Source organism: Chrysemys picta, chromosome 18, assembly GCF_011386835.1.
Source record: "Chrysemys picta bellii isolate R12L10 chromosome 18, ASM1138683v2, whole genome shotgun sequence".
NCBI classification, from domain to species: domain Eukaryota; kingdom Metazoa; phylum Chordata; order Testudines; family Emydidae; genus Chrysemys; species Chrysemys picta.
In genome coordinates, this window is record NC_088808.1 from 253,752 (window position 1) to 281,666 (window position 27,915).

Genomic DNA, 27,915 nt, shown 5'->3' on the forward strand with positions numbered 1-27,915 from the left:
TTAGTAGTACTAAAGATGCTGTGCTTTATCTCCCTACATCGCTTTGTAAATTTCTCATATACAGGAACTCCTCACTTAAAGTCGTCCCGGTTAACATTGTTTTATCCGTTGTTACGTTGCTGATCTATTAGGGAGCATGCTCGTTTAAAGTTGTGCAATGCTCCCTTCTAACGTTTTGGCAGCTGCCTGCCTTGTCCACTAGTTGCAGGAAGAGCAGCCCGTTGCAGCTAGCTGGTGGGTGGTTGGAACCAGGGTGGACCTGCAGCCCCCCTATCAGCTCCCCGCTCCCCTAAGTTCCCTGTGCAGCAGCTGCCCAGCAGGCTATCAATTGCCGGAAGTTCAGCTGTCCCTACCCCACTGCCATGTGCTGCTCCTGCCCTCTGCCTTGGAGCTGCTCCCAGAGACTCCTGTTTGCTGGGGAGGGGGGGGGAGGGAGAGGGGGGCTAATGTCAGGGTGTTCCCCTCGTCCCTGCTCCTGCACCCCGCTTACCCCATCTTCCATAGAGCAGGGACACAGGAGGGAGGGAGCTTCCAGGCAGCAGCTGCGGCTCAGCTTGCTGATCTAATTAACAAGGCAGTGTACTTAAAGGGGAAATGCACACCTGCCCTCCCTCCTTTCCTGCTGCCTTGTAGAGTGTGAGAGTTAACCCTTGAGGGCTCAGCCAATTGCTAGTTCATCATTTAGCAGTAAGGCATTCCCTGGGAAATATCCCACCCTCTGACTCCTCCACCTCAACCAAGCTTTACAATCATCATCACTGTGTACCAGTATTAAATTGTTTGTTTAAAACTTATACTGTGTGTGTGTGTGTGTGTATATATATATATAGTATTTTGTCTGGTGAAAAAAATTTCCCTGGAAACTAACCCCCTCATTTACATTAATTCTTATGGGGAAATTGGATTCGCTTAACATCGTTTCGCTTAAAGTAGCATTTTTCAGGAACATAACTACAATGTTAAGTGAGGATTTCCTGTACAAATGAAATTGGATTGAGAGGGTAAAATTTCCAAAAGCATCTAAGTGACTTAGGAGCCTAAATCCTATTTTCAAAAGTGATTAAGTCGGAGCCTAAGGAGTTAGGCTTGTGAAGAGGTGTGATTTCTAGACACAAAAACCCCTAGCGTAGACACACTTATACTGGCAAAACTGTGTCTTTGTTGATATAGCTTATTTTGCTTGGAAGGGAGACTGGGGTGAGGGGGTGAGCCATTGGAATAAACTATACTGGCAAAAGCACAATTTTGCCAGTATAAGCTGCATTCACACTAGCAGCCACCGGCACTGACTTTTGTCAGCGCTGGTGGGTGCTCGCACCCCCCAACCCCAACTTGACTCCACCCCGCCCCAAAGTCCCCGCCCAAACTCCGCTCCTCCCTGCCCCTATTGGACCCCTCCCCAAATCCCCACCCTGGCCCCACCTCCTCCCCCGAGTGCGCCGCGTTCCCCCTCCTCCCCGCCAGGATTTTTCACTGAGATAGGGGTTGTGGTATGTGTTTTGTTTGCAGTGAAGACAGAGCTTTTATTTGTCTGTAAAAGATTCAAATACAATATTCTCCAGGGAAACCAGATTACCACTCAGCATTTCTCCCTGTCCCTATTCTCATAGGAACCTACAATTACACTGGCCTACAGTTTGGATCTTCTTCATCTCTAGTTCTGGATCACTAAAAAAAGAAACTCTAATCCAATGTCAGTTCAGGCCCACACGTTTGATGATTAAAAAGGATGAATATAAAGAAACAACTCAGGTATGTAGGGACAAAATTAGAAAAGCCAATGCACAAAACGAGATCAAACTAGCTAGGGCCATAAAAGGAAACAAGAAAACATTCTACAAATACATTAGAAACAAAAGGAAGACCAAGAGCAGAGTAGGCCCGTTACTCAATGAGGAAGGAAAGACAATAACAGAAAATGTGGAAATGGCAGAGATGCTTAATGACTTCTTTGTTTCGGTTTTCACCAAGGAGACTGGTGGCGATTGGATGTCTAACATAGTATATACCAGTGAAAATGAGGTAGGATCAGAGTCTAAAATAGGGAAAGAACAAGTCAAAAATTACTTAGACAAGTTAGATGTCTGCAAATCACCAGGGCCTGATGAAATGCATCCTAGAACACTCAAGGAGGTGACTGAGGAGATATCTGAGCCATTAGCGATTATCTTTGAAAAGTCATGAAAGACAGGAGACATTCCAGAAGACTGGAAAAGGGTAAATACAGTGCCCATCTATAAATAGGGAAATAAGGAAAACCTGGGGAATTACAGACCAGTTTGCTTAACTTCTGTACCTGGAAAGATAATAGAGCAAATAATTAAGCAATCATTTTGCAAACACCTAGAAGATAATAAGGTGATAAATAACAGTCAGCATGGATTTGTCAAGAACAAATGGTGTCAAACCAACCTGATAGCTTCCTTTGACAGGGTAACAAGCCTTGTGGATGGGGGAAGCGGTAGATATGGTATATCTTGACTTTAGTAAGGCTTTTGATACAGTCTCGCATGACCTTTTCATAAACAAACTAGGGAAATACAACCTAGATGGAACTACTATAAGGTGAGTGCATAACTGGTTGGAAAATTGTTCCCAGAAAGCAGTTATCAATGATTCACAGTCATGCTCAAAGGGCATAACAAGTGGAGTCCCTCAGGGATTGGTTCTGGGTCCGGTTCTGTTCAATATCTTCATCAATGATTTAGATAATGGCATAGAGAGTACACTTATAAAGTTTGTGGTTGATACCAAGCTGGGAGGGGTTGAAAGTGCTTTGGAGGATAGAAATTCAAAATGATCTGGACAAACTGGAGAAGTGGTCTGAAGTAAATAGGATGAAATTCAATAAGGACAAATGCAAAGTACTCCATTTAGGAAGGAACAATCAGTTGCACACATACAAAATGGGAAATGACTGCCTAGGAAGGAGTACTGCAGAAAGGGATCTGGAGGTCATAGTGGATCACAAGCTAAATATGAGTCAACAGTGTAAGGCTGTTGCAAAAAAAGTAAACATCATTTTGGAATGTATTAGCAGGAGTGTTGTAGGCAAGACATAAGAAGTAATTCTTCCGCTCTACTCCATGCTGATTAGACTACTCGACTGGAGTATTGTGTCAAGTTCTGGGCGCCACATCTCAGGAAAGACGTGGACAAATTGGAGAAAGTCCAGAGAAGAGCAACAAAAATGACTGAAGGTTTAGAAAACATGACCAATGAGGGAAGACTGAAAAATTGGGTTTGTTTAGTTTGGAGAAGAGAAGACTGAGGGGGGACATGATAACACTTTTCAAGTACATAAAATGGTTGTTACAAGGAGGAGGGAGAAAAATTGTTCTTCTTAACCTCTGAGGATAGGACAAGAAGCAATGGGCTTAAATGCAGCAAGGGCGGTTTAGGTTGGACATTAGGAAAAACTTCCTAACTGTCAGATTGGTTAAGCACTGGAATAAATTGCTTAGGAAGGTGGTGGAATCTCCATCATTGGGAATTTTTAAGAGCAGGTTGGACAAACACCTGTCGGGGATGGTCTAGATAATACTTAGTCCTGCCCTGAGTGCAGGGGACTGGATTAGATGACCTCTCAAGTTCCCTTCCAGTTCTATGATTCTATGATCTGATCGATCATAAACTACAAAGAGTAAAAACTAGAACAGGGTGGGCAAACTTTTTGGCCCAAGGACCACATCAGCGTTGCAAAACTATGGAGGGCTCGGTAGGGAAGGCTGTGCCTCCCGAAACAGCCTGGCCCCCAGCCCCTATATGCCCCCTCCCACTTCCCACCGCCTCACTGCCTCCCTCAGAACCCCGACCCATCCAACCCCCCCCGCTCTTTGTCCCCTGACCGCCCTGTTCTGGGACCCCCCCTCGCACCCTGTCCCCTATCCACACCCCCGCCCCCAGACAGTGCCCCCGGGACTCCCACACCTATTCAACACCCCCATGTTCCCCATCATGGACTGCCCCCCCAGAATCTCCGCCCCATCCAACCGCCTCCTGCTCCCTGGGATCCCCTGCCCCTTATCCACCCCACTCCCCACCATGCTGTTCAGAGCAGCAGGTGCTCGCAGCCCTGCCGCCAGTGCTGCCCAGCAGGAGCGGCAGCCCAGAGTGCTGGTGGCATGACCCACTGAGGCTGCGCGGGATGGGGAACAGCAGAGGAGAGGCCGGGGTCTAGCCTCCCTGGCTGGGAGCTCAGGGCTGGGTAGAATGGTTCCCTGGGCTGGATGTGGCCCACTGGCCATAGTTTGCCCACTTCTGAACTAGAACTACTAGTATAAAGCATCTGATGCTAAGTCCAGCAACTTACAAGTCATCAGACCTTAGACTCACACTATTCTAATTGTTCTTATTATTTTTCTTTCCCTCATACTTCAGTTCCATTGCAGTTTCAATGTCACCTAAGCTCTGGTCTGCTACAGCTAAGAGCCAAGACTACAGCCACTTAAAGCAGACAAGAATCTCTACTTTCCAAGGGTAAAAAAGCATTCTTTTCAGAGGCGGCATCTACTAATATCATCACGAAAAGTCTTGCAACAACTTCCTTGCTGGCAGGGTATCATAACTATAAAGGGAAGGGTAACAGCCCTCCTGTGTACAATACTATAAAATTCCTCCTGGCCAGAGACCCCAAATTCCTTTTACTGTAAAGGCTTAAGAAGCTCAGGTAACCTGGCTGACACCTGACCCCAAGGACCAATAAGGAGACAAGATACTTTCAAATCTTGGTGGGGGGGAAGGCTTTTGTTTGTGCTCTTTGTTTTGGGGGTTGTTCGCTCTTGGGACTGAGAGGGACCGGACATCAATCCATGCTCTCCAAATCTTTCTGAACAAGTCTCTCATATTTCAAACTTGTAAGTAACAGCCTGTACGGGGAGACTTTGGCAAACCAGAAAAGTGCTTAAAACCACAATGGCTTATTGTTAAAAAGCAACCTAGTCAGCAAGCTGAAATTGGCCATTCAGCAAACTCAGCTTGACCAAGGCAGGAGGGGAGGGGGTTTTGGGGTGCCACAGAAAAGGCAGCTTGACCCCGCGTCCTTCCTGATAAGAATTGTGTTGAAGTTGCTGATACATGCATTTTAAAAGAGCAGGAATATCTATTGGGGTCTGTGACAATGCGGTTCTGGCGGAACCCAACTGAGAATGCCAACTCCGGACAAATTGCTCAAATAGGGCAGTTACAGCCCAAGGCTGGGGTTTTTTCCACCTCTAAGGCAAACCAAACCAGCCAGACTAAGAGGACTCCAGTCTCACCCCACTGGCTAACTGCAAGTCTCACAAGCAATCTCCTTAGACACTCCAGTTTCCCAGTATTACCACCAGTACCACTCGTTATGGGGACAAATGGTTATGAAAACCAATACCCCAGTAAAAGAAAAAGGTTCTCCTGATCCCAAAGGACCAAGCCCCAGACCCAGGTCAATATACAAATTAGATCTTACCCACAAATCACGCTGTTGCCAATCCTTTAGAATCTAAAATCTAAAGGTTTATTCATAAAAGGAAAAAGATAGAGATGAGAGTTAGAATTGGTTAAATGGAATCAATTACATACAGTAATGGCAAAGTTCTTGGTTCAGGCTTGCAGCAGCGATGGAATAAACTGCAGGTTCAAATCAAGTCTCTGGAATACATCCCCCGCTGGGATGGGTCCTCAGTCCTTTGTTCAAAGCTTCAGCTTGTAGCAAAGTTCCTCCAGAGGTATGAAGCAGGATTGAAGACAAGATGGAGATGAGGCATTAGCCTTATATAGTCTTTTCCAGGTGTAAGAACACCTCTTTGTTCTTACTGTGGAAAATTACAGCAAAATGGAGTCTGGAGTCACATGGGCCAGTCCCTGCATACTTTGCTGAGTTACAAGGCGTGTCTGCCTTCTCTCAATGGGTCCATTGTATAGCTGATGGTCCTTAATGGGCCATCAAGCAGGCTAGGCAGAGCTAACACCAGTTTGTCTGGGATGTCACCCAGCAGCATAGCATAAGTTTGAAATACAGATAGTATAGAGCCAATATTCATAACTTCAACTACAAAAGTGATACACACATATAGACAGCATAATCATAACCAGTAAACCATAACCTTGTCTTAGACACCCCATTTGACCCCCTTTATACAAGATTTGCGTGCCACTACAGGACCTTGGTTGCAACAATGATCTATATGGTCCCAGATTATATCAATAATGTCACACCCCCAACGCAAAATTGATGCAGGAAGGGATGACACAAACATCACTGACTGCATCCCAAGAGCTCCCCATCCTTGGGTTTATCTCACTATGGCTTAGCTGGCTAAAGAACAACCGAAATGGTTTATCAAAATTGTGTTCAACAACATGATTGTACCTCTTTACAAACAAGGTAAAACTTGGTTAGAACAATAGTGGATTGGATCTGCTCTTGCAGCATGGTTCCTGTATGTCTCATGTGACCTTGCCAAGAGCTAAAGAAAACAGCTACTTTATCCATACAAGCTCGGGCAAATGTTTGGAACCCAATTAACATCAAATAAATGCAGATATTAATGATGTTCATAGTACAGGAATCTTGGCATTTAGCCATGAAGGCAATATGGTAGTGTGCCTTAGTTTTCCTTCTCATACAGTACATTAGGTCTGGAATGTCTTTTCTCCTGTGAAAAGTTCCAATACTGTTTACAGGCATCAACTGTGAAACATTAGTATAGCAAGGCCTTTTAACATAAAGTGTGTTCTCATGTATTCCTTTTAACATGTTCAAGGGATTTTCCAACAGATTAGGGACATTGTACATTCTTACAGTTCTTGGTAATAGCAACACATCAGTTACAAAATTACCATTAGCATTAACAACAAATCCATTGCAAGTGTTCATCTACAATCATGGCTGTCATGCCACACCTTTGGCTCAATACCATTGGAGTTTGGGCATTTTAGGGTTAACCTGTGGCTTTCCTTTGCAAAATTTAGTTTTCTCTTTCCTCCTTGTCCTGCAGGATCACACCCTGATTTTTCTTGCTTAACAGAATTTACTGGCTGATGGGGTGGGCCCTCTGTGCTAACAGCTATTAGCAAGTCCTTCCCCTCCCAGCCAGACAAGTAATTTGCATTACCACAGACAGAAGCCAGTCCACCAGTTTTCATATCCTTAACTGTTATCATTTCCAAGGCTGGACTCTGTCTTAAAGAGATACCACACAAATCCAAAGAGTCTGAGGGTGAGAGTTTGCTTGCTCTCCCCTGCATCCTCAAGCATTTAGCCATAAAACTGTTCTGCTTTGAAACACCAGTAACCAAATCTGTCCTCAGACCCTGAAGCACAGACTGCTCACTTAAAGAATTGGAATGGATACATTCCTGTTCCAACACCATTGTCTTTCCAACAAGCTGGCCACACACAGCCACTCGGTTATAGGGCTGCTCAACTTTCTTAACAGCTCTTACTCCATCTGAGACCTTCTCAAAGCTACCCACACTGGATCTTTCGAAAGGAAAGTCAGCGGATCCATTCACAACAGAAAATTTCTGGCTGTTAGGAACTGAAACTTCCTTGATTAAATTACTCTCACACCCTTCATTTGCAGGGAACTGCTTGCACAAATTACCATGAGGATTCCTTTCCCCAGGAGCTTTTTTAAGCAGCAAATCACCCCTCACAGAAATTCTGCCCTTACCCTCTTCACCTAGGGCTTGCTCTAAAGGAACACTTTCCTGAGCAACAACAGACTTTTTCTGGGTCTTACTTACATCCAGGATCTCCTTTGGCCCATCAGGCAGATTTCTACACAATCCCCTTTCAGGCAAACCCATAGACTTCCTAGATGAAAGGTTAGAAACATTTCCCTTTCCTTTGCCACACACAAGTTTAGGAATCCTTTCCTTCTTGCTACAAGTTTCCACACCATCAGTAGGTAACACAACCAAATCACCTGCATGCTCTCCGTGTGCCCCGGCTAGGGTATTACCCTGATTAGACAGTGTTGCTACACCCTTTACCAACCACACACTAGCCATAGGCAAAATACAAGCACCAGAATTGTCTGGTCTCTGGGATTTTGCTAAGACACTAACTGTATGCAACTTAGTTACAGTGCCAGTCTCCCCAGCAGACACAGACTTAGGACCATTCCCTTCCTGGGCTTTAGTTGAATTCAGAACCAACTTTGAGACAACTGTACTAACCTCAACCATCACAGGCCGAAAGGCACCTTCTGTTTGCTCCACAGACAAAGAAGAGCTGGAGACACCTTTTTTACCAGACACATAGCTCGGGATTTCATTTCCCTGGTCCCAGCACACAGGGCTGTTCACAGACAACTGCTTGGAGACTGAGGTAGCTTCCTCCATAGGCAAGTCAATACCCCTGACAGACACAGGCACATTTCCTTCACTGTCACTATTCTCCACACAGGAAACAGGTAAGGTATAGGGACATGCATCTTCCACTATCCCTGCCTTCCCAAACTGCTGACTAGACAAAGCCATCAGCTCACAAGGCTGCCCAGGCTCCTCCAAACTTTTCCTGCCTTCCTCTCCTTTGTCCCAGCACACAGGGCTGATTACAGACAAAGACTGGGAGAGTGGGGCAGCTTCCTTACCAGGCACCTTGCCACTCCCAACCGATAAACTGTTCTTCTTACTACACTGAGCCACTGCCAGCAAATCACAGTTACCCTTTTCAGATTCACTTTTACAAGCTGTACTAGCCACCAATGCATCACCCATCAAAAATCCACCCTTTCCTTCCTCAGTTAGGGCTTCCACCTGACCATCCTCTTTAGTCTGCTCCAGAGAAACATTTTCCTGCCCAATAAGATTTTGCTGCTCTTGATTCAACTCCAGATTCACTTCTGAGACACTAGACCGACATTCAGAAACTTCATTTACCGACAAATAGCTCTTCTCAGACAAACCTTTGGAGCAACCCTCCCCAGGCAAATCATTGCCCACAATAGACACAGGTTTAAGATCATTCCTGTCCTGTGACTGACCACCTGGACTGAACAAAGCTTTAACATTTTCCCCAATCAAAAGATCCTTAGGCAATAACTTCCTTACACCAGCTATAACCTCATGCTTAGCACCATTCCATTCAAGGTGGATTCTGGCTAAAGGCACACGGACAGTAAACTCATAGAGGACTACAACATTTACACTCTGATTTGGTAAATAATCTTCCTCTTTGACAAGATCTGCTTTAACAAGAGTGATGTTAGAAGCCATAATTTGCCCTACACAGCTTTTACCATTGACTTTTACATTCTCTGTGAATCTTTCATTACCACTCCCATACAGAGCATTGGCACCAGTTATGGAGTCACCCTTTACTGAACACACAGTAAAAGCATTTACATAAAAGGTGGCAGAATTGGGGTACATTTGGTTACACCCAGACAACTGCTCAGAGTTATACAACATACCAACATTGTTATAAACCGGACTTTCAAGAGGATACAATTTCTGCTTTTCTTCCCTTGCTTTTTTGACTTGGAGCTGAAATCTTTGCACTTTTGCCTCAGCTTCTAGTTCCTGCAATCGAATTTCTGCCAGTCTTTGTTCATGTTCAAGTTGAAGTTTACTTGCTGCCTTTTGCTTTTCAATTGCTTCTGCCTTCTGATCACTGGCCATTAACAGATCTCTCAGTTCTTGATTTGTAGCTTTCTTTCTAAAGCTTATCCCCTTTTCTGAACACAAATCTTTCAGGGCTTTTTTGTCAAGGCCCTCATATGCTCTTTGCTCACCCATTGCAACTGCTCTTTAACCAACCAAACTCTCAATCCCAAAATTCAAATTTGGATAACGTGGGGTTCTGATCCAAAGCTTAATTGACCTGGTTCTGTGGATCCAAGCACGACTACGCCACTGTGACAATGCGGTTCTGGCGGAACCCAACTGAGAGTGCCAACTCCGGACAAATTGCTCAAATAGGGCAGTTACAGCCCAAGGCTGGGGTTTTTTCCACCTCTAAGGCAAACCAAACCAGCCAGACTAAGAGGACTCCAGTCTCACCCCACTGGCTAACTGCAAGTCTCACAAGCAATCTCCTTAGACACTCCAGTTTCCCAGTATTACCACCAGTACCACTCGTTATGGGGACAAATGGTTATGAAAACCAATACCCCAGTAAAAGAAAAAGGTTCTCCTGATCCCAAAGGACCAAGCCCCAGACCCAGGTCAATATACAAATTAGATCTTACCCACAAATCACGCTGTTGCCAATCCTTTAGAATCTAAAATCTAAAGGTTTATTCATAAAAGGAAAAAGATAGAGATGAGAGTTAGAATTGGTTAAATGGAATCAATTACATACAGTAATGGCAAAGTTCTTGGTTCAGGCTTGCAGCAGCGATGGAATAAACTGCAGGTTCAAATCAAGTCTCTGGAATACATCCCCCGCTGGGATGGGTCCTCAGTCCTTTGTTCAAAGCTTCAGCTTGTAGCAAAGTTCCTCCAGAGGTATGAAGCAGGATTGAAGACAAGATGGAGATGAGGCATTAGCCTTATATAGTCTTTTCCAGGTGTAAGAACACCTCTTTGTTCTTACTGTGGAAAATTACAGCAAAATGGAGTCTGGAGTCACATGGGCCAGTCCCTGCATACTTTGCTGAGTTACAAGGCGTGTCTGCCTTCTCTCAATGGGTCCATTGTATAGCTGATGGTCCTTAATGGGCCATCAAGCAGGCTAGGCAGAGCTAACACCAGTTTGTCTGGGATGTCACCCAGCAGCATAGCATAAGTTTGAAATACAGATAGTATAGAGCCAATATTCATAACTTCAACTACAAAAGTGATACACACATATAGACAGCATAATCATAACCAGTAAACCATAACCTTGTCTTAGACACCCCATTTGACCCCCTTTATACAAGATTTGCGTGCCACTACAGGACCTTGGTTGCAACAATGATCTATATGGTCCCAGATTATATCAATAATGTCACAGGGTCTCAGAGCTGCAGACTCTGGAAAAACCCACACCTCGTTAATCAATAATCAGAAGGAATCTCTTGCTTGAAACTGCTTACTTAACAAGGTTTCTTTAAGGGACATGTCATTCTATTACTAATGTATAAATAAGGGGACTCCTTTGGGGGACTCTTTGGGACTGGTCTCTCCCTCTGGATGCATCTTGTGTTCCCCAGCAGCAGATGGACTGCCACTGTGCCACTCGAGAGCCACACTCAGCATTAGAGGGTCCTGTGGCACCTTTGAGACTAACAGAAGTACTGGGAGCATAAGCTTTCGTGGGTAAGAACCTCACTAATTATCAAGGGTTGGAGGTGTTTTACTAATCTTGTTGCAGACGTGTGTAAGTGCTTGAGTCTAAGTAAAGTTTACCTTTAAGTGAAAGCACTCTTGTGTTGTCCTGTTTGTGTCAGCCATCTATCACTCGGACGGCCATGTCTCTCCTGATTTATTTCCTGACACCTCCTCGCAAAGAGTAAAAGTTACCAAGAGCTTTGGGTTGAAAGAACCCCGGGTAACAAGCCAGGCAAGGCGTGTTAGGTTTATCTTTGTCTTCTCAACTTGTAAATATTCCTTTTGCTAGAGGGTTTACCTCTGTTTGCTGTAACTTTGAACCTAAGGCTAGAGGGGGGTCCTCTGGGCTCTTTGAATCTGATTACCCTGTAAAGTTATTTTCCATCCTGATTTTAATGAGATGATTTTTACCTCTCTTTCTTTAATTAAAAGCCTTCTTTTTAAGAACCTGATTGATTTTTCCTAGATTTAAGATCCAAGGGGGTTGGATCTGAACTCACCAGGAATTGGTGGGGGGAAAGAAGGGGGAATAGTTAATTTCTCCTTGTTTTAAGATCGGTGTTCACCAGCAAATTGGTGGAGAAGTCTCTCAAGGCTACCCAGGGAAGGGGTATAGTACTTGGGAGGGAGATATTCGAGGGGGAGGGGAGGTAGACAGAGTTTCCCAAATAACTCATAAATAATTTGGGTGGTGGCAGCAAAAGCAGATCTAAGCTGGTAGCTAAGCTTAGAGATTTTCATACAGGTCCCCACATCTGTACCCTAGAGTTCAAAGTGGGGAAGGAACCTTGACACAGGGCCAATACAAATCTTTTCAGGATCAGTAGACTTTTTCAGTATTGGTCATGAACAGGGTGGGAAAAATAGCAATTTTGTGTTCCATTTTCCTTGAAATATTTACTTTTGCAAAACTTCATCACAGAGTTGTGTATTGTACAACACTTCCTGCACTCCAGGCCACTTCTCAGAAGCCAAACCAAGTCCGGAGCATGGAGGACTGTCTACATCTTTTATTATCCCTCCAACAACACAGCAAATTGAAGATTTACATGGTCACTGCTCAGATCCATAAGCAAAGCTGTAATGCCCCATGCTTGGCAAAAAGCAGTATTGTGCTCCTGTAAACAGTAAAGTCTTGACACACTGTTGGTGCCTGACCCTCCTGCTGCACTTGCACCTCTATCACAGAAATAGTGAGGGTATGTTAAAAATGGTATGTGGAGATTTTTCTCATGGGTAGTTCTAGCTCTCCCCTTCTAAATCAATGCTCTTGTGTTAGTAGAGTAAACAGAACAGATCTGCTTAACCTTCCCATCCACACCAGACTAACTCCATAGACTTACCAACCAGCATCATCCTCCTCTTACCCACTCACCTCACCACAACTTAATGAGTTCAGGGATGTGCCCCTGGGTCAGGACCTGGTGCATCACTGCTACCAAACTCCTATTCGTTTGTGCACAGCGTAAGCCACATATGAACCTGGAGCACCTCAAGTCTCAGAATCATACCAGATTCCTTCAGTTTGGGGTTCTGATCAGGCATCGTTCCAGAGGGTTAAAGGATAGACAACTCAGCAGGAAGTGGAAGGTAATGGAACACATAGCCCAGAATAGAAGCCAGACCGGAGTTAGAATTTTGTTTTAAATTATTTTAATGACTTTCTCCCCTCAACACACCGTCCCTACAGCTTTGTTCACAGAGGGGTTGCATTGAGAAATGCTAATCAAGTATCAGTGGCAAAGCTTGAAATGCAAATACTATTACATCTCCCAGTAGTCAAGTTCAAATTAGCAACAGTTTAAGTGTTAAGTATCAAGTATCAGTAACAGAACACCACTGGCCATCACATACAGCCCCCAGCTAAAACCTCTCCAGCACATTATCCACAATCTACAACGTATCCTGGAAAATGATCCTTCACTCTCACCAACCCAGGAACCAATCCCTGTAGCAAACCTCGTTGCCTACTCTGTCCCCATATCTACTCTGGTGACACCATCAGAGGACCCAAATACATCAGCCACACCATCAAGGGCTCATTCACCTGCCATCTACTAATGTTATATATGCCATCATGTGCCAGCAATGCCCCTCTGCCATGTACATTGGCCAAACCGGACAGTCCCTCCGCAAAAAAATAAATGGACACAAATCGGACATCAGGAATGGTAACATACAAAAGCCAGTAAGTGAACACTTCAATCTCCCTGGTCATTCTATTACAGATTTAAAAGTCACTATCATTGAACAAAAAAACTTCAGAAACAGACTTCAAAGAGAAACAGCAGAACTAAAATTCATTTGCAAATTTAACACCATTAATCTGGGCTTGAATAGTGACTGGGAGTGGCTGGCTCATTACAGAAGCAGCTTTTCCTCTTCTGGAATTGACACCTCCTCATCTATTATTGGGAGTGGACTACATCCACCCTGATTGAATTGGCCCTGTCAACACTGGTTCTCCACTTGTGAAGTAACTCCCTGCTCTCCATGGGTATGTCTACACTACGGGATTAATCCGAATTTATATAATTCGAATTTTGGAAACAGATTGTATAAAGTCGAATGTATGCGGCCACACTAAGCACATTAATTCGGCGGTGTGCGTCCATGTACCGGGGCTAGCATCCATTTCCGAGCGTTGCACTGTGGGTAGCTATCCCATAGTTCCCGCAGTCTCCCCCGCCCATTGAAATTCTGGGTTGAGATCCCAGTGCCTGATGGGGCAAAAAACATTGTCGCAGGTGGTTCTGGGTACAGCCTCACCCCTCCCTCCATGAAAGCAACGGCAGACAACCATTTCGTGCCTTTTTTCCTGGGTGAACACTGCAGACTCCATACCACGGCAAGCATGGAGCCCGCTCAGCTCAAGACAGCAGTCATGAACATTGTAAACACCTCGCGCGTTCTCGTGCAGTTTATGCTGAGCCAGGACCAGAGAAACGAGGCAAGGAGGCGGCGGCGATGGCAGCGCAGCGACAAGCATGATGAGGACATGGACACGGACACAGAATTCTCTCAAAGCGCGGGCCCCGGTGCTTTGGAGATCATGTTGTTAATGGGGCAGGTTCTATCCATGGAACGCTGATTCTGGGCCCGGGAAACAAGCATAGACTGGTGGGACCGCATAGTGTTGCAGGTGTGGGATGAGTCCCAGTAGCTGTGAAACTTTCACATGCGTAAGGGCACTTTCATGGAACTTTGTGACTTGCTGTCCCCTGCCCTGAAACGCCAGAATACCAAGATGAGAGCAGCCCTCACAGTTGAGAAGCGAGTGGCGATAACCCTGTGGAAGCTTGCAATGCCAGACAGCTACCGGTCAGTCAGGAATCAATTTGGAGTGGGCAAATCTACTGTGGGGGCTGTTGTGATGCAAGTAGCCAAAGCAATCACTGAGATGCTGCTACGAAAGGTAGTGACTCTGGGAAATGTGCAGGTCATAGTGGATGGCTTTGCTGCAATGGGATTCCCTAACTGTGGTGGGGCGATAGATGGAACCCATATCCCTATCTTGGCACCGGAGCACCAGGGTACCCAGTACATAAACCACAAGGGGTACTTTTCAATGGTGCTGCAAGCACTTGTGGATCACCAGGGACGTTTCACCAACATCAACGTGGGCTGGCCAGGAAGGGTTCATGATGCTCGCGTCTTCAGGAACACTACTCTGTTTAAACGGCTGCAGCAAGAGACTTACTTCCCGGACCAGAAAATAACCGTTGGGGATGTTGAAATGCCAATAGTTATTCTTGGGGACCCAGCCTACCTCTTAATGCCATGGTTCATGAAGCCATACACAGGCAGCCTGGACAGGAGTCAGGAGCTGTTCAACTACAGGCTGAGCAAGTGCAGAATGGTGGTAGAATCTGCATTTGGCCGTTTAAAAGGTTGCTGGCGATCGTTACTGACTCACTCAGACCTCAGCCAAACCAATATCCCCATTGTTATTTCTGCTTGCTGTGTGCTCCACAATCTCTGTGAAAGTAAGGGGGAGACCTTTATGACGGGGTGGGAGGCTGAGGCAAATCTCCTGGCTGCTGATTATGCGCAGCCAGACACCAGGGCAATTAGAAGAGCACACCAGGAAGCGCTGTGCATCAGAGAAGCTTTGACAACCAGTTTCATGACTGGCCAGGCTACAGTGTGAAATTTCTGTTTGTTTCTCCTTCATGAAAACCCGCCCCCTTTATTGACTCATTCTTTGTAAGGAAGCCACCCTCCCCCTTCCCCCAGCTTGCTTTCAAAGGAAATAAAGTCACTATAATTTAAAAATCATTTATTCTTTATTAATTGATTATAAAAAGAAGGAGAGAACCCAGGTGGGGTTTGGGAGGAGGATCGGCAGAAGGAAAAGGCCACTAAAAAAAGGTTTAAAAAATGACAGCCTTTTGCGAGGGCTGTCCCCTGGGGTGGAATGGGAGGGTGTACAGAGCCTCCCACCCGCCGCATTCTTACACGTCTGGGTGAGGAGGCTATGGAACATGGTGAGGGGGAAGGGGGGTTATACAGGGGCTGTAGCGGCACTCTGTTATCCTGCTGCAGTTCCAGAAGCTCCACCAGACGCCGGAGCATATCTGTTTGCTCACGCAGCAGCCCCAGCGTTGCATCCTGCCTCCTCTGATCTTCCTGCCGCCACCTCTCATCTCGAGCGTCTCTCCTCTCCCCACCTTGGTCCCTCATGTCCCCACGTTGGTCCCTCATGTCCCCACGTTCACTGGCTTCTTTCCTATACTTTGAAACCGTGTCCTTCCACTCATTCAGATTAGCTCTTTCCCTGCAGGTGGATTCCATGATTTCTGCGAACATCTCGTCTCGCGTCTTCTTTTTCCGACGCCTTATCTGAGATAGCCTTCGGGACGGAGGAGGGAGGCTTGAAGAATTTGCAGCTGCTGGAGGGAGGGAAAAAAGGAGAGAATTTTTTAAAAAGATACATTTTGCAGAACAATGCTTATACTCTTTCACGGTGACCAACACTATTCACATTACATAGCACATGTGATTTCTGTGCAAGGTCGCATTTTGCCTCTTAATATTGCATACCTGTGGCTTTGCTGCTAGATATCACAGACACAGGTCCGGACAACAGAATTCGGCTTGCATGCGGCCATGGTAAGCCATTGTCTTTCAGCTTCTGCGCCCTCCTTTCCCACATACCAAGCAAAGCCCGTTGAGTGCTGTGGTTTTCCTGTTAACCTCCAGCAGCAGAAAACAAACTAACCCCCCCGCCCCATCCAATTCTCTGGATGATCGCTTTATCCCTCCCCCACTGCGTGGCTGGTATCAGGGAAGATCCCTGCTAGCCAAACACGAAAAGCTCTGGGCCAATTCCCCCCCCCCCCGCGCTTGGCTAACTGCAGGGAAGGATTTCTTTTCAGCCACAGGCAAACAGCCCAGTATGAACGGCCACCTCTGTCCCCTTAATTAAATTCCCATATTTCAACCAGGTTACCATGAGCAATATCACTCTCCTGAGGATTATACAGCGAGATAAAGAACGGATGTTGCTTGAATGCCAGCAAACACCGGGACCATACGCTGCCAGGCTTTGTCATGCAATGATACCAGATTACTTGCTGCAAGCATGGTACGGTCAAGTGTCCTACCATGGAGAACAAAATAAGGCTGCACTGCCCAGAAACCTTGTGGCAAGGCTTTTGGAGTACCTCCAGGAGAGCTTCAGGGAGATGTCCCTGGAGGATTTCCGCTCCATCCCCAGACACGTTAACAGACTTTTCCAGTAGCTGTACTGGCCGCAAATGCATCCCAAGTCCTCACGGCAAAGTAATCATTAAAAAACGCTTGCTTTTAAAACAAGTTTTATATTTTAAAAGGTAAACTCACCTGAGGTCTCTTCCACGGGGTCATGGTCTTGGATACTGGCTGTGGCCTCTCTCCATCATGCCCTTGGAGATTTTTTCAAAAGTTTTGGCATTTCATCTTTTCGAATGAAGTTCTGCTAGCACTGAATCCGCTCCCCATATAGCGATCAGATCCAGTACCTCCCGTACGGTCCATGCTGGTGCTCTTTTTCAATTATCGGCCTGCATGGTTACCTGTGCTGATGAGCTATCTGTGGTCACCTGTGCTCTCCACGCTGGGCAAACAGGAAATAAAATTCAAATGTTCGCGGGGCTTTTCCTGTCTACCTGGCCAGTGCATCCGAGTTCAGATTGCTGTCCAGAGCGGTCACAATGGTGCACTGTGGGATAGCTCCCAGAGACCAATACCATCGAATTGCGGCCACACTAACCGTAATTTGAAATGACAATATCAATAGTGGCGCTACTCCGCTCATCGGGGTGGAGTACAGAAATCGATTTTAAGAGCCCTTTATTTCGAAATAAATGGCTTTGTTGTGTGGACTGGGTGGAGGGTTAATTCCATTTAACGCTGCTAAATCCGAATTAAAGTCATAGTGTAGACCAGGCCCATGTGTCAGTATATAATGCCTGCATCTGTAACTTTCAGTCTATGCATCTGAAGAAGTGAGGTTTTTACCCACGAAAGCTTATGCCCAAATAAATGTTAGTCTTTAAGGTGCCACGAGACTCCTTGTTGTTTTTGTAGTTTAAGTGTTTGTATACTCAGAATTCAAGTGCAAGGCACTTTACGCAAAAACCCTATAGCCATGCTACATCTTGTGCTGTGATCATGCGAAAATTCATAAGCTAAGGAGGACTGGGACAGTCAACACGCAGAAACAAAATCCTCAATGAAAGCGTGCAGTGCTGCAGAAAATGGTGGCTGAACTGGGGTACCTCTCCCTCTGAATCTATAATGACAATGCCCATGTAGGTCCAGTGAGCACTGGATTATAAGAGGGGTCATTTTGGCTGGGATGCAAGACCCAGGGCTTAATCACCTGTGACATTTCTCATAAGAATATGGAGCAATCTCTAGGTTACTGGCCAAACTCCAATTGAGTATGTACAATCTGCCTCCCAAACGCCCTCTACGGTGTCATTCTCTTCGGTTACTCTGCACTTTTACTTCCTGTCCTAAACTGCTGCCCAGAGCTGGCATGCAAAGTTAAGCAGCTGCTGTGCTACACATCTGCCCCCAGGGGAAGCGAACGCCCGGGGCTCCCAGCGGAAACGTGCTATCGGGGGGCATCGTGCCCCCGCGAGCTTCCGCTCCCCCCGGAGACAACGAGGGGTTAAACCCTCTGCCTCCAGCGCTGCACAGACGTCAGTGACCCAGGCCTCGCCCGGCGGGCACGTGTCCCCGCCCCAGCCCCCAGGATCTGAGCCATCCCCCGCTAACGGGCTCAGCAGCATCCCCCGGCCGGCCGGGTCCCCGCCGCACGGAGGGGGAGCGGCAGAGAGAAAGGGCCCGGGCGAGCCGGTGGCAGCGTTAGGAACGGAACCCAGGCGTCCGGGCTCCGCCGCCGGCTCAGGCTGCCGGGCCCAAGGCACGTGGGCTGGGGTCCGAGCCGGCTAAGAGGCGCGAGCAGGGCGACCCCTTCCAGGAACCGGCCCCATGGCACTCACCGCTCCGGACCGGACACCGGCACAAGACTCATCCACCGCCGTCCCGGGCCCACTCAAGGGCTGCAGACCCCGCCCCCTCGGACGTGGCCTCGGAGCCTGGACCTGCCCCTGGAAGGCGGGATGTCTCTCCATTGGGCAACGCGATCCGCTCCCGGGACGGGATGGGCGCTATTGGTCAGTGTGGCAAAGGCCCGCCCCCAGGCCCCGCTGGAAAGCAAACGAGTCCTTAGGTGCTGCCGGGCGACTGTTTTGCGACACACGCTGGAGCTGCCTTGGCTGTTGTCCGGCTTCCGGGTGCAACCGGGCTGCTGAGACCGACCGTCCTGAATCAGCATGTTCGGGGCCGCGGAGGAGGATGACGCGGATTTTTTGTCCCCTACAGGAGGGTGAGCGCCCCTGGGTGGGTCTGACACCCCCCCCCCCCCCGCGGGGTGCCAGCAACTCTCCCTGCCCGCTCGCGCGGGCTCCCTGGCCTGGGCCCCCGACGGGCCTGTTTGAGGTGACCCGCGAGCCACAGGCCTAGGGGCTCCGGTATTCGCCGCACGGGGTCATTGTAGTCACCCCTGTTGCCCTGCTTCGCTTCCTGTCCCAAATCGCCGGCCGGACACGGGCTCTGCCGGGTCGCGGGGCTGGCCCTTTCCCCCGACGAGTGACTGACAGCGGGGGCCGGGCCGGGCCGCCTCCTCCTCCCTTCGTGCATGGCCCTTGGCTGGCCGCTCCGGGACAGCTCAATGGCACAGTCGGCTCCGGCGTGGGGCTGTCGGCCGGGCCTCTAACAGCGGAGTTGTACCGAGGTCGTCCTGGCGCCAGCCGTAGTGTCGCTGCATCGCCGCAGCGCTAGTAATCCTTCGCGAGGGGCTGCCGGGTTAGCATTGTCCTTTCGCTGCTGCTTCTAAAAACAGCCCGTTAGCAACTTGAAACTGGAATCTTAACGCTCTTTGCCTTCTTTTTGGCTGACTTGCTTTTCTGCTCTCCGATCTTAGTTGTTGGTGTAAGCCTGGTGAGTGGCTAGAAGGACCCATATAATGTGTTTGTGGATTCCTGAAGTTCGGGCAAAGGAAGGAGTGAATTTGGCAGCCAGTTACTTTGACAACATGCTTTGACGGGAGATCCTTTGTATAATGAAGTAACTTCTCTCAAAGCTTCACTCTCTAGTCCAGTGTCTATTACAAATACAGTATTTATCTGGAGATGGCAACAGTCCATTTGAAATGACTAGTCTAGGCAGGCCATAAGTGTAAGCTTGCTATAAATGGAATTGCAAAATGCACACTGCTTCAGTGCATTGAAATGGTAGGACACTTTCATTCAGCTTCACTGTAAATGTTTGATATCAGAGTAAAGTCTAGTCTTGTTCCACTGTGTTTCCAAGGGCTGCATTAGATACTGTAATCAGAGGAGTATTTTGAACAGTTGTCTTTCAACATTCCTGACTCTGGGGAAGAAAATGACAGGTCATGCTGGCTTTCATAAAGTAGTTTAGAAGCGAAACTACAGCTAATCAGGTGACTTGGAAGAATTCTTTTTTAAATGGCTAAGAAGTCCATAATGTTGACTCTTTCCTTAAGTGATAAAGGAATGTATTTCAGCCTCCTGTTTTAAGGCTGCTTTTGTGTAGAAATCTCTTAAAATATGCTAAGGAAAAACATTCATGAGTGGCAGGATCCTGTTTTTAGAAACTATACAAATCTAAGATTATATAGGCTTTTTCATATGATGCAGCTTAATAGTTCTAGCAGTTGCTCTGGGATCATTGATCTTTACTTGAAAAAGTCCATGACTTTCACTATTGCTTCATGCTGTATATGCATTATATCCATTCAGAACTAACTAAAAGTGGTAGCGAAGCCCTGCTCTTTAAACTCTGCAGGGAGATTTAGGGCCCTATGTCTTTGAGTTCAGACTATTGTGAATTGCTGGTGCAAGGTTGTCACGAAATAAGAAACTACAGGTCAAATTTTGCAAGTGGAAAAGTGCTCTTCAGAGAGAGAGTGTGTTAATAAATAAAAACTGCATTCTCAACCTGGCTCATTATTAAATGTGGCCTTTCAGTAAGTTGGGCTACAAAGGAAGCAAAGAGCTCATGCTGCCAGTCCTCATACAGCAGCAGGACTTCTGTCTAACCACTAACCAGGAGAAGGCAGCTCTGGTGCAGTCAGAGCAGTATCATTTAAGTACTCCTCCAGGGCAGACAGAACTATTTGAGAATATAATGTTGTGAAATACCCTCCTCATTTTAAATCCCATACTAGGGAAATCTTGTTGGTACCTACAGTGACCCTTTGTGTTAGAGATGGGCAATGATCCAGAATAATTGTCAACTGAAAGGTAGAGAGATAAGGTAGTTGGTTTGGCAGTGCCAGTGCTGGTCACTGGCTCCCAATGGAAAACAATTGTCTTCCCCCTGAGGAGAAAATTCTTAGAGGACCCCCTTGTTGTATGAGGAAATATGGTCCAAGAGCCTGTGACTTGGGAGATCTAAGAATGCCTGTGTGTGTGCCCCCAACCCAGGTAGTCATTCCACTAGCTCTCCTCCTGCTAGCTCACTAAAAATAGCAGTGTGGCGGTGGAGCACAGGTGGCGGCTTGGGATAGCTACCTGAGCTCAGTTGGTGGGGTGGGGTGTGTGCACTTGGACTTAGGTGGCTAGCCTGAGCCATTGCCCATGCCGTAATATCCACTGCACTATTTTTAGCACACTAGCTCAAGAGGAGCTAGCGCAAATCTGTCTACCTGGTCTGGAGGCATGCTCCCAACTACGGTGTAGTCATACCCTCAGTTTCTCTGTGCCTCCATTCCTAATCTGTCCAATGGGGATAATAGCACTCTCTCTCCTAACTCACAGGTGTGGTTGCATGTAAGGATAATGCACTAAAAGAGTGAGGTGCTCAGTTACTACACACAAGTACGATAGATACATGGTAGATTGAGAAAGGAAAGTTCCATCTATCATGACATCTGGTTTTTGGCTTGGCAGTTCCAATGCTGCTCACCGGCTCCCAATGGAAAAAGGAGTAGTACTAGATCCCTCTAAAGCAAATCCAGTATGGTTGATGCCCTTATTTTCCAAAGTGTATCTACTCTCTTTATTCTAAAGGTCATTTGAGTTTATTTTATAATTCACTTTTATTTAGGGTATCTATCTTCTCCCTGTGTCCTGTAGCCACCCTTACATGCAGAGTTGGCTCTGTGGTGCTCGTAGTTTTCTCACAGGAAAACATTATTGGGTTAAGTCGACCTAAGTTAAGCAACACCAGCTACGTGAATAATGTAGCTGGACTTGCTAAGACCCACTAAATTGATCCCCAGTGGATCAATCGCTGTAGTGTACAGTAAGTGTAGACAAGCCCGTATATTAGAAGACCTGCTGCTGCTTCCTTATTTTCAAAAGGAAGTGGAGTCAGGAGGGTGTGATGGTCTTGTGATGAGGTTAATTGTGAGTTTGCAAACGAAGTTAACTTGTGACGCATCTAAGTTTCTCTTCCATTTTTAGTTTTTGTAGATTTAAAAAAAAAAAAAAAAAGCTGAACACTAATCCCCTCTTCCCACAAACTTCTCAAGTACAAATGGCAATCAGTTGTTTGTAATATTCTACTTAGAAGATCACATGTGCTTTCAGAAAATCACTGCTGTGGAAAAAAAATGCTGTTTAAAATCAGTTTCTACTACTGCTTTTCCTGTGGGGAAATATGCTGAGGTACTACATTCCACAGAGAGCCGCAATAAAGCTTGGGCTCACCCCAGAATTTGTAATAGTGTTAGAAAAACAGTGTACAGAAAATGACCTTTCAGGGCATGCTGTCGGAAACATGGAGCCTGGAATATCTTTGTCAGGAAATCTGTGAGTTTGTTTTCGTAGGGGTAGTTTGATTTTATAGATGTTCTCTTGGCTACACTTGCGAGCTACAGCGCTGTAAAGCCTCCCACAGTGCTGTAACTCACTCCCCGTCCACACTGGCAGGGCACTTGCAGCGCTGTATCTCCCTGGGTACACCGCTGCAGGTACTCCACCTCCCTGAGAAGCATAAGACATACAGCGGTGTGGCTATGACTCTCCCCTGTGAGTGTGTACCAGGAATCAACCTGCAGCGCTGTACTGATCACCTTGTCAAGTAGCCAATCCTCTCCATTGTTGTGACCGGCTGCAGGAATGTGGAAGTGCCGGTTTCAAAGCTCATACCACAGAAAAAAGCAAACCGTTTGCTGTTTGCGTTGAGTGAGTGAATGGATGAGCAGGGGGCCAGGAGTTCGGAACTTGCAAAATAGAGTGCTGACACGCTCCAAAAAGCACTCTCTCTCTCCCTCCACACTCCCTGTCACACTCCACCCCCTCGCCCCCCCGTTTTGAAAAGCACGTAGCAACCACATGAATGCTGGGATAGCTGCCCATAATGCACTGCTCCCAACACTACTGCAAATGTTGCAAGTGTGGCCACACCACGGCGCTGTCAGCTGTCAGTGTGGACAGACTGCAGCGCTTTCCCTACTCAGCTGTACGAAGACAGGTTTACCTCACAGCGCTGTACAGCTGCAAGTGTAGCCAAGGCCTTGGTGGTAGCTGAAACCTCACAATCTGTACTTAAAACTGAACCTCAGCCATAATACCACACTCTCAGTTGCAATTCAGAACAAGCCTTTTGAGTTTCTGATCTCATAATGGACTAATAGCTCTTTTTTTTTCTATTATCCATTTAATATGGAAGTTCACTAAAATGAAGGAAGTCTAGCAATGTTTTCTCTCTAAAATGCAATATGAAATAAAGTTACAGTATAAGCCAAATCTTCTTGACCTTAGTAATAGACTCAAGTTCTCAATCTGTTCAGCTTAATAATAGAAGGTTGGTTGCAGTCTATAAGTCTCTGTGTGGGGAACAAATATTTGATAATGAGCTCTTTAATACAGCAGATAACGTTATAAAGAGCCAGTGGCTGGAAGTAGAAACTAGACAAATTCAAACAGGAAATAAGGTGGCAGTTTTTAAATCAAGATTGGGTGCTTTTCTAGAAGATCTGCTCTGGTTCAAAATTATTTTGGGGGAACTTCTCTGGCCTATGCTATGCAGGTCAGATTAGATTATCACAATGGTTCCTTCTGCCCTTAGAATCAAAGAATATGAATGTGATAAAAAGAAAAAGAAAAGAATTGAACTTTTAGGGCAGGAGTGGTGTCGAAGAATTCATTAAAATTCTAATTTTATTGCTGGATGTTACTTGGGCAGGAAAAAATATCTTTTTGCCTTTTCTCTGATGTAAAAAGTTATCAAGGCTGTACATTTTATAGTTTGCTGGACTGTGCTCCTAAACACCCTTTGTTCCTATGTTTCTTAAACTGTGCATCACAATACCAAAGTACACATTAAAATACATTAAATCATGAAGTTTCCTTGCTTTGATAGATTTCGCCCCCCCCCCACACACACACACACACACACCCCCAAGGAGCAGGAAACAGACTTAAAGTATGTAAGGCTTTCATTCATACAATTGAGATGTCAGATGTAAACTCTAAATCAGGGGTTGGCAATCTTTCAGAAGTAGTGTGCCGAGTCTTCATTTATTCACTCTAATTTAAGGTTTCGCCTGCCAGTAATACATTTTAACATTTTTAGAAGATCTCTTTCTATAAGTCTATAATGTATAACTAAACTATTGTTGTATGTAAAGTAAATAAGGCTTTTAAAATGTTTAAGAAGCTTCATTTAAAATTAAATTAAAATGCAGAGCCCCCCAGACTGGTGGCCAGGACCTGGGCAGTGTGAGTGCCGCTGAAAATCAGCTCGCATGCCGCCTTCGGCACCCGTGCCATAGGTTGCCTACCCCTTCTCTAAATGAAATGTGCTGGAGGAGGGAAGCATTGCAAGCCTAGACCACAGCAGCATTGTGGAAGAGAAGTAGTAATGAAACTGACTAGAGTAGTTCAATTGTGAAACTTCAAAGTAAACCTGTAGTATGAAAGATGCAAAGTAAATTAGATCAACACTCTTCCACCCTTAGTTCCCTAAGGTGGTAGTGGTAATGCAGTCAAGAAAAAACAAGATTTTTAATATTAATTAAATCTAATTTTTAAAGAGGTATTTCTTGCACACCAGTTTTGTTTGGTAATAGGTGTACATTAACATCTGAAAATGAGGCTGTCTTCAAAGACTGAAAGCAGCTATGCGTTAAATTCTTGATACAGTAATAAGTATGCTCTTACAGTTTTTTAGGGATGAACACTACGAATAATAGGGGTTGCTCACATTACATCGTACTAATATTTACTTAACCATAAAAATAAAATCATATCCATTCGATAGTAAGCAGTCTTTAGCCATTAGCCAGTGAACTCATAGAATCATGGGATGCAGAGTCCTGCACTTAGGAAGGAAGAAACCGACTGGCTAAGCAGCAGTTTTGCTGAAAAGAAACTGGAGGTTACAGTGGATGAGAAGCTGGATATGAGTTAGCAGTGTGCCCTTGTTGCCAAGAAGGCCAATGGCATATTGAGCTGTATTAGTAGGAGCATTGCCAGCAGATCGAGGGAAGTGATTATTCCCCTCTATTCGACACTGGTGAGGCCACACCTGGAGTGTAGCATCCAGTTTTGTCCCCCCCCCCCACTACAGAAGGGATGTGAACAAATTGGAGAGATTCCAGCGGAGGGCAACGAAAATAAGGGGGCTGGGGCATATGACTTATGAGGAGAGACTGAGGGAACTGGGGTTATTTAATCTGCAGAGAAAAAGAGTGAGGGGCAATTTGATAGCCTTCAACTACCTGAAGCAGGGTTCCAAAGAGGATGGAGCTAGGCCGTTCTCAGTGGTGGCAGATGACAGAACAAGGAGCAATGGTTTCAAGTTGCAGTGGGGGAGGTCTAGAAAAAAGGGAAGGAGGAGGATCCGGGGAACTACAGGCCAGTCAGCCTCACCTCAGTCCCTGGAAAAATCATGGAGCAGGTCCTCAAGGAATCAATTATGAAACACTTAGAGGAGAGGAAAGTGATCAGGAACAGTCAGCATGGATTCACCAAGGGGAAGTCGTGCCTGACTAACCTAATTGCCTTCTATGATGAGCTAACTGGCTCTGTGGATGAGGGGAAAGCAGTGGATGTGTTATTCCTTGACTTTAGCAAAGCTTTTGATACTGTCTCCCACAGTATTCTTGCCGCCAAGTTAAAGAAGTATGGGCTCGATGAATGGATTGTAAGGTGGATAGAAAGTTGGCTAGATCGTCGAGCTCAACGGGTAGTGATCAATGGCTCCATGTCTAGTTGACAGCCGGTTTCAGGCGGAGTGCCCCAAGGGTCGGTCCTGGAGCCGGTTTTGTTTAATATCTTTATTAATGATCTGGAGGATAGTGTGGACTGCACTCTCAGCAATTTTGTAGATGACACTAAACTAGGAGACGTGGTAGATACACTAGAGGGTAGGGATCAGATACAGAGGGACCTAGACAAAATAGAGGATTGGGCCAAAAAAAAACCTGATGAGGTTCAACAAAGATAAGTGCAGCGTCCTGCACTTAGGACGGAAGAATCCCATGCACTGCTACAGACTAGGGACCGAATGGCTAGGTAGCAGTTCTGCAGAAAAGGACCTAGGGATCACAGTGGACGAGAAGCTGGATATTTGTCAACAGTGTATAAGTAGGGGCATTGCCAGCAGATCGAGGAACGTGATCGTTGCCCTGTATTCGACATTGGTGTGGCCTCATCTGGAATGCTGTGTCCAGTTTTGGGCCCCTACACTACAAGAAGGATGTGGAAAACATTGGAAAGAGTCCAGCAGAGGGCAACAAAAATGATTAGGGGTCTGGAGCACATGACTTATGAGGAGAGGCTGAAGGAACTGGGATTGTTTAGTCTCCAGAAGAGAAGAATGAGGGGGGATTTGATAGCAGCCTTCAACTACCTGAATGCGGGTTCCAAAGAGGATGGCGCTCGGCTGTTCTCAGTGGTGGCAGATGACCGAACAAGGAGCAATGGTCTCAAGTTGCAGTGGGGCAGGTCCAGGTTGGATATTAGGAAACACTATTTCACTAGGAGGGTGGTGAAGCACTGGAATGGGTTCCCTAGAGAAGTGGTGGAATCTCCATCCTTAAAGGTTTTTGAGGCCCGGCTTGACAAAGCCCTGGCTGGGATGATTTAGTTGGGAATCGGTCCTGCTTTGAGCAGGTGATTGGACTAGATGACCTCCTGAGGTCTCTTCCAACCCTAATATTCTATGATTCATTCTGATTCTCTTTATCTAGATTGCTGCTGTTTGGTTTCTAGCACTCAAAGGGAATGCTCTTAATCTCTTCTCTGCTTTCTTAAAAAAACTTGTGTTTAAAAAATGCTTTACATCCTTAACTCCTGTATCTCCATTGTCTATAAATGTCTGCAGTTGAGGGCCCTGGGGTATATCAGTGTGCATCTTTATATGGAGCAATTCAGTTTTGTTGTTCTCTCAGTCTTGAGTACTCGTGGCACCTTAGAGACTAACAAATTATATATATATATATATAATTTGTTAATCTTCCTACTGTATGTTCCACTCTATACATCTGATTAAGTGGGTTTTAGCCCACGAAAGCTTATGCCCAAATAAATTTGTTAGTCTCTAAAGTGCCACAAGTACTCCTTGTTCTTTTTGCGGATACAGACTAACATGGCTACCACTCTGAAATCAATCTTGAGTGTGTATTAGGTTTGGGGAAGCATAACAAAATGGTTGTTCTCTATAATCCCCACTACAAATAGTTAAAATGATTTGTGCATCTAAAACTCCAGTTTTTTCCAAATTTAGTGATTAGTTAGTCAGTACTAAGCTATTTTATTTCAATTCAACTACGGGTCTCTAAAACAGCAAATGACACTTTTATCTTGGTATAATTTAAACTGTCCCATAAACAAAATGAATGATTTATTTTCTCTTAGCAGCGCCAGATTGGCCTCTCTCTTTGGATTGGATCAGACAGTATCAGTCCATGGAAATGAATTCTTCCAATATACAGCACCAAAACAGCCTAAAAAAGGCCAAGCAGCAGCGAGTAAGTAACTGGTGTGATGAATGTGTGAATTCTAGCAATTTTTATTATTCTTATGCATGCCTCAGTTTCCCTCTGGGCTTTGCGGCACTATGCACACTGAGTGTGAAGAGAAGGGATGGGACAAAGTGTTAACAAACTGAACAAAGTCTACACATGTGACGGGAAAATCT

At 45.9% G+C, this 27,915-nt stretch overlaps 2 protein-coding genes across 21 annotated transcripts in view; one reads left to right on the forward strand and one right to left on the reverse strand.

The window, feature by feature from the left end:
* SLC31A1 (solute carrier family 31 member 1) overlaps positions 1–18,874 on the reverse strand; it is a 71,955-nt gene extending 53,081 nt beyond the window's left edge. The window contains exon 1 of one of the 2 annotated variants that reach the window (XM_005295585.4): positions 18,738–18,874. The gene's annotated coding sequence lies outside the window, so the exon portion shown is untranslated. The remainder of the gene's footprint in view (positions 1–18,737) is intronic. The other variant, XM_065572464.1, reaches the window with a different exon arrangement.
* Positions 18,875–18,952: 78 nt separating this feature from the next.
* The window catches only part of FKBP15 (FKBP prolyl isomerase family member 15), a 71,397-nt gene continuing 62,434 nt past the window's right edge, over positions 18,953–27,915 (forward strand). For 8 of the 19 annotated variants that reach the window (XR_010593654.1, XM_065572445.1, XM_065572447.1 and 5 more), the window contains exons 1-2: positions 18,953–19,123; positions 27,633–27,745. Coding sequence is in view for 12 of the 19 variants with exons in the window: in XM_065572445.1 (XP_065428517.1) it covers positions 19,071–19,123; positions 27,633–27,745 (166 nt within the window). In the remaining 7 variants the exon portion in view is untranslated. Of the gene's footprint in view, positions 19,138–19,619; positions 19,738–27,632; positions 27,746–27,915 lie in introns of those variants that run through there. The other 11 variants (XM_008173801.4, XM_065572446.1, XM_065572449.1 and 8 more) reach the window with 7 other exon arrangements.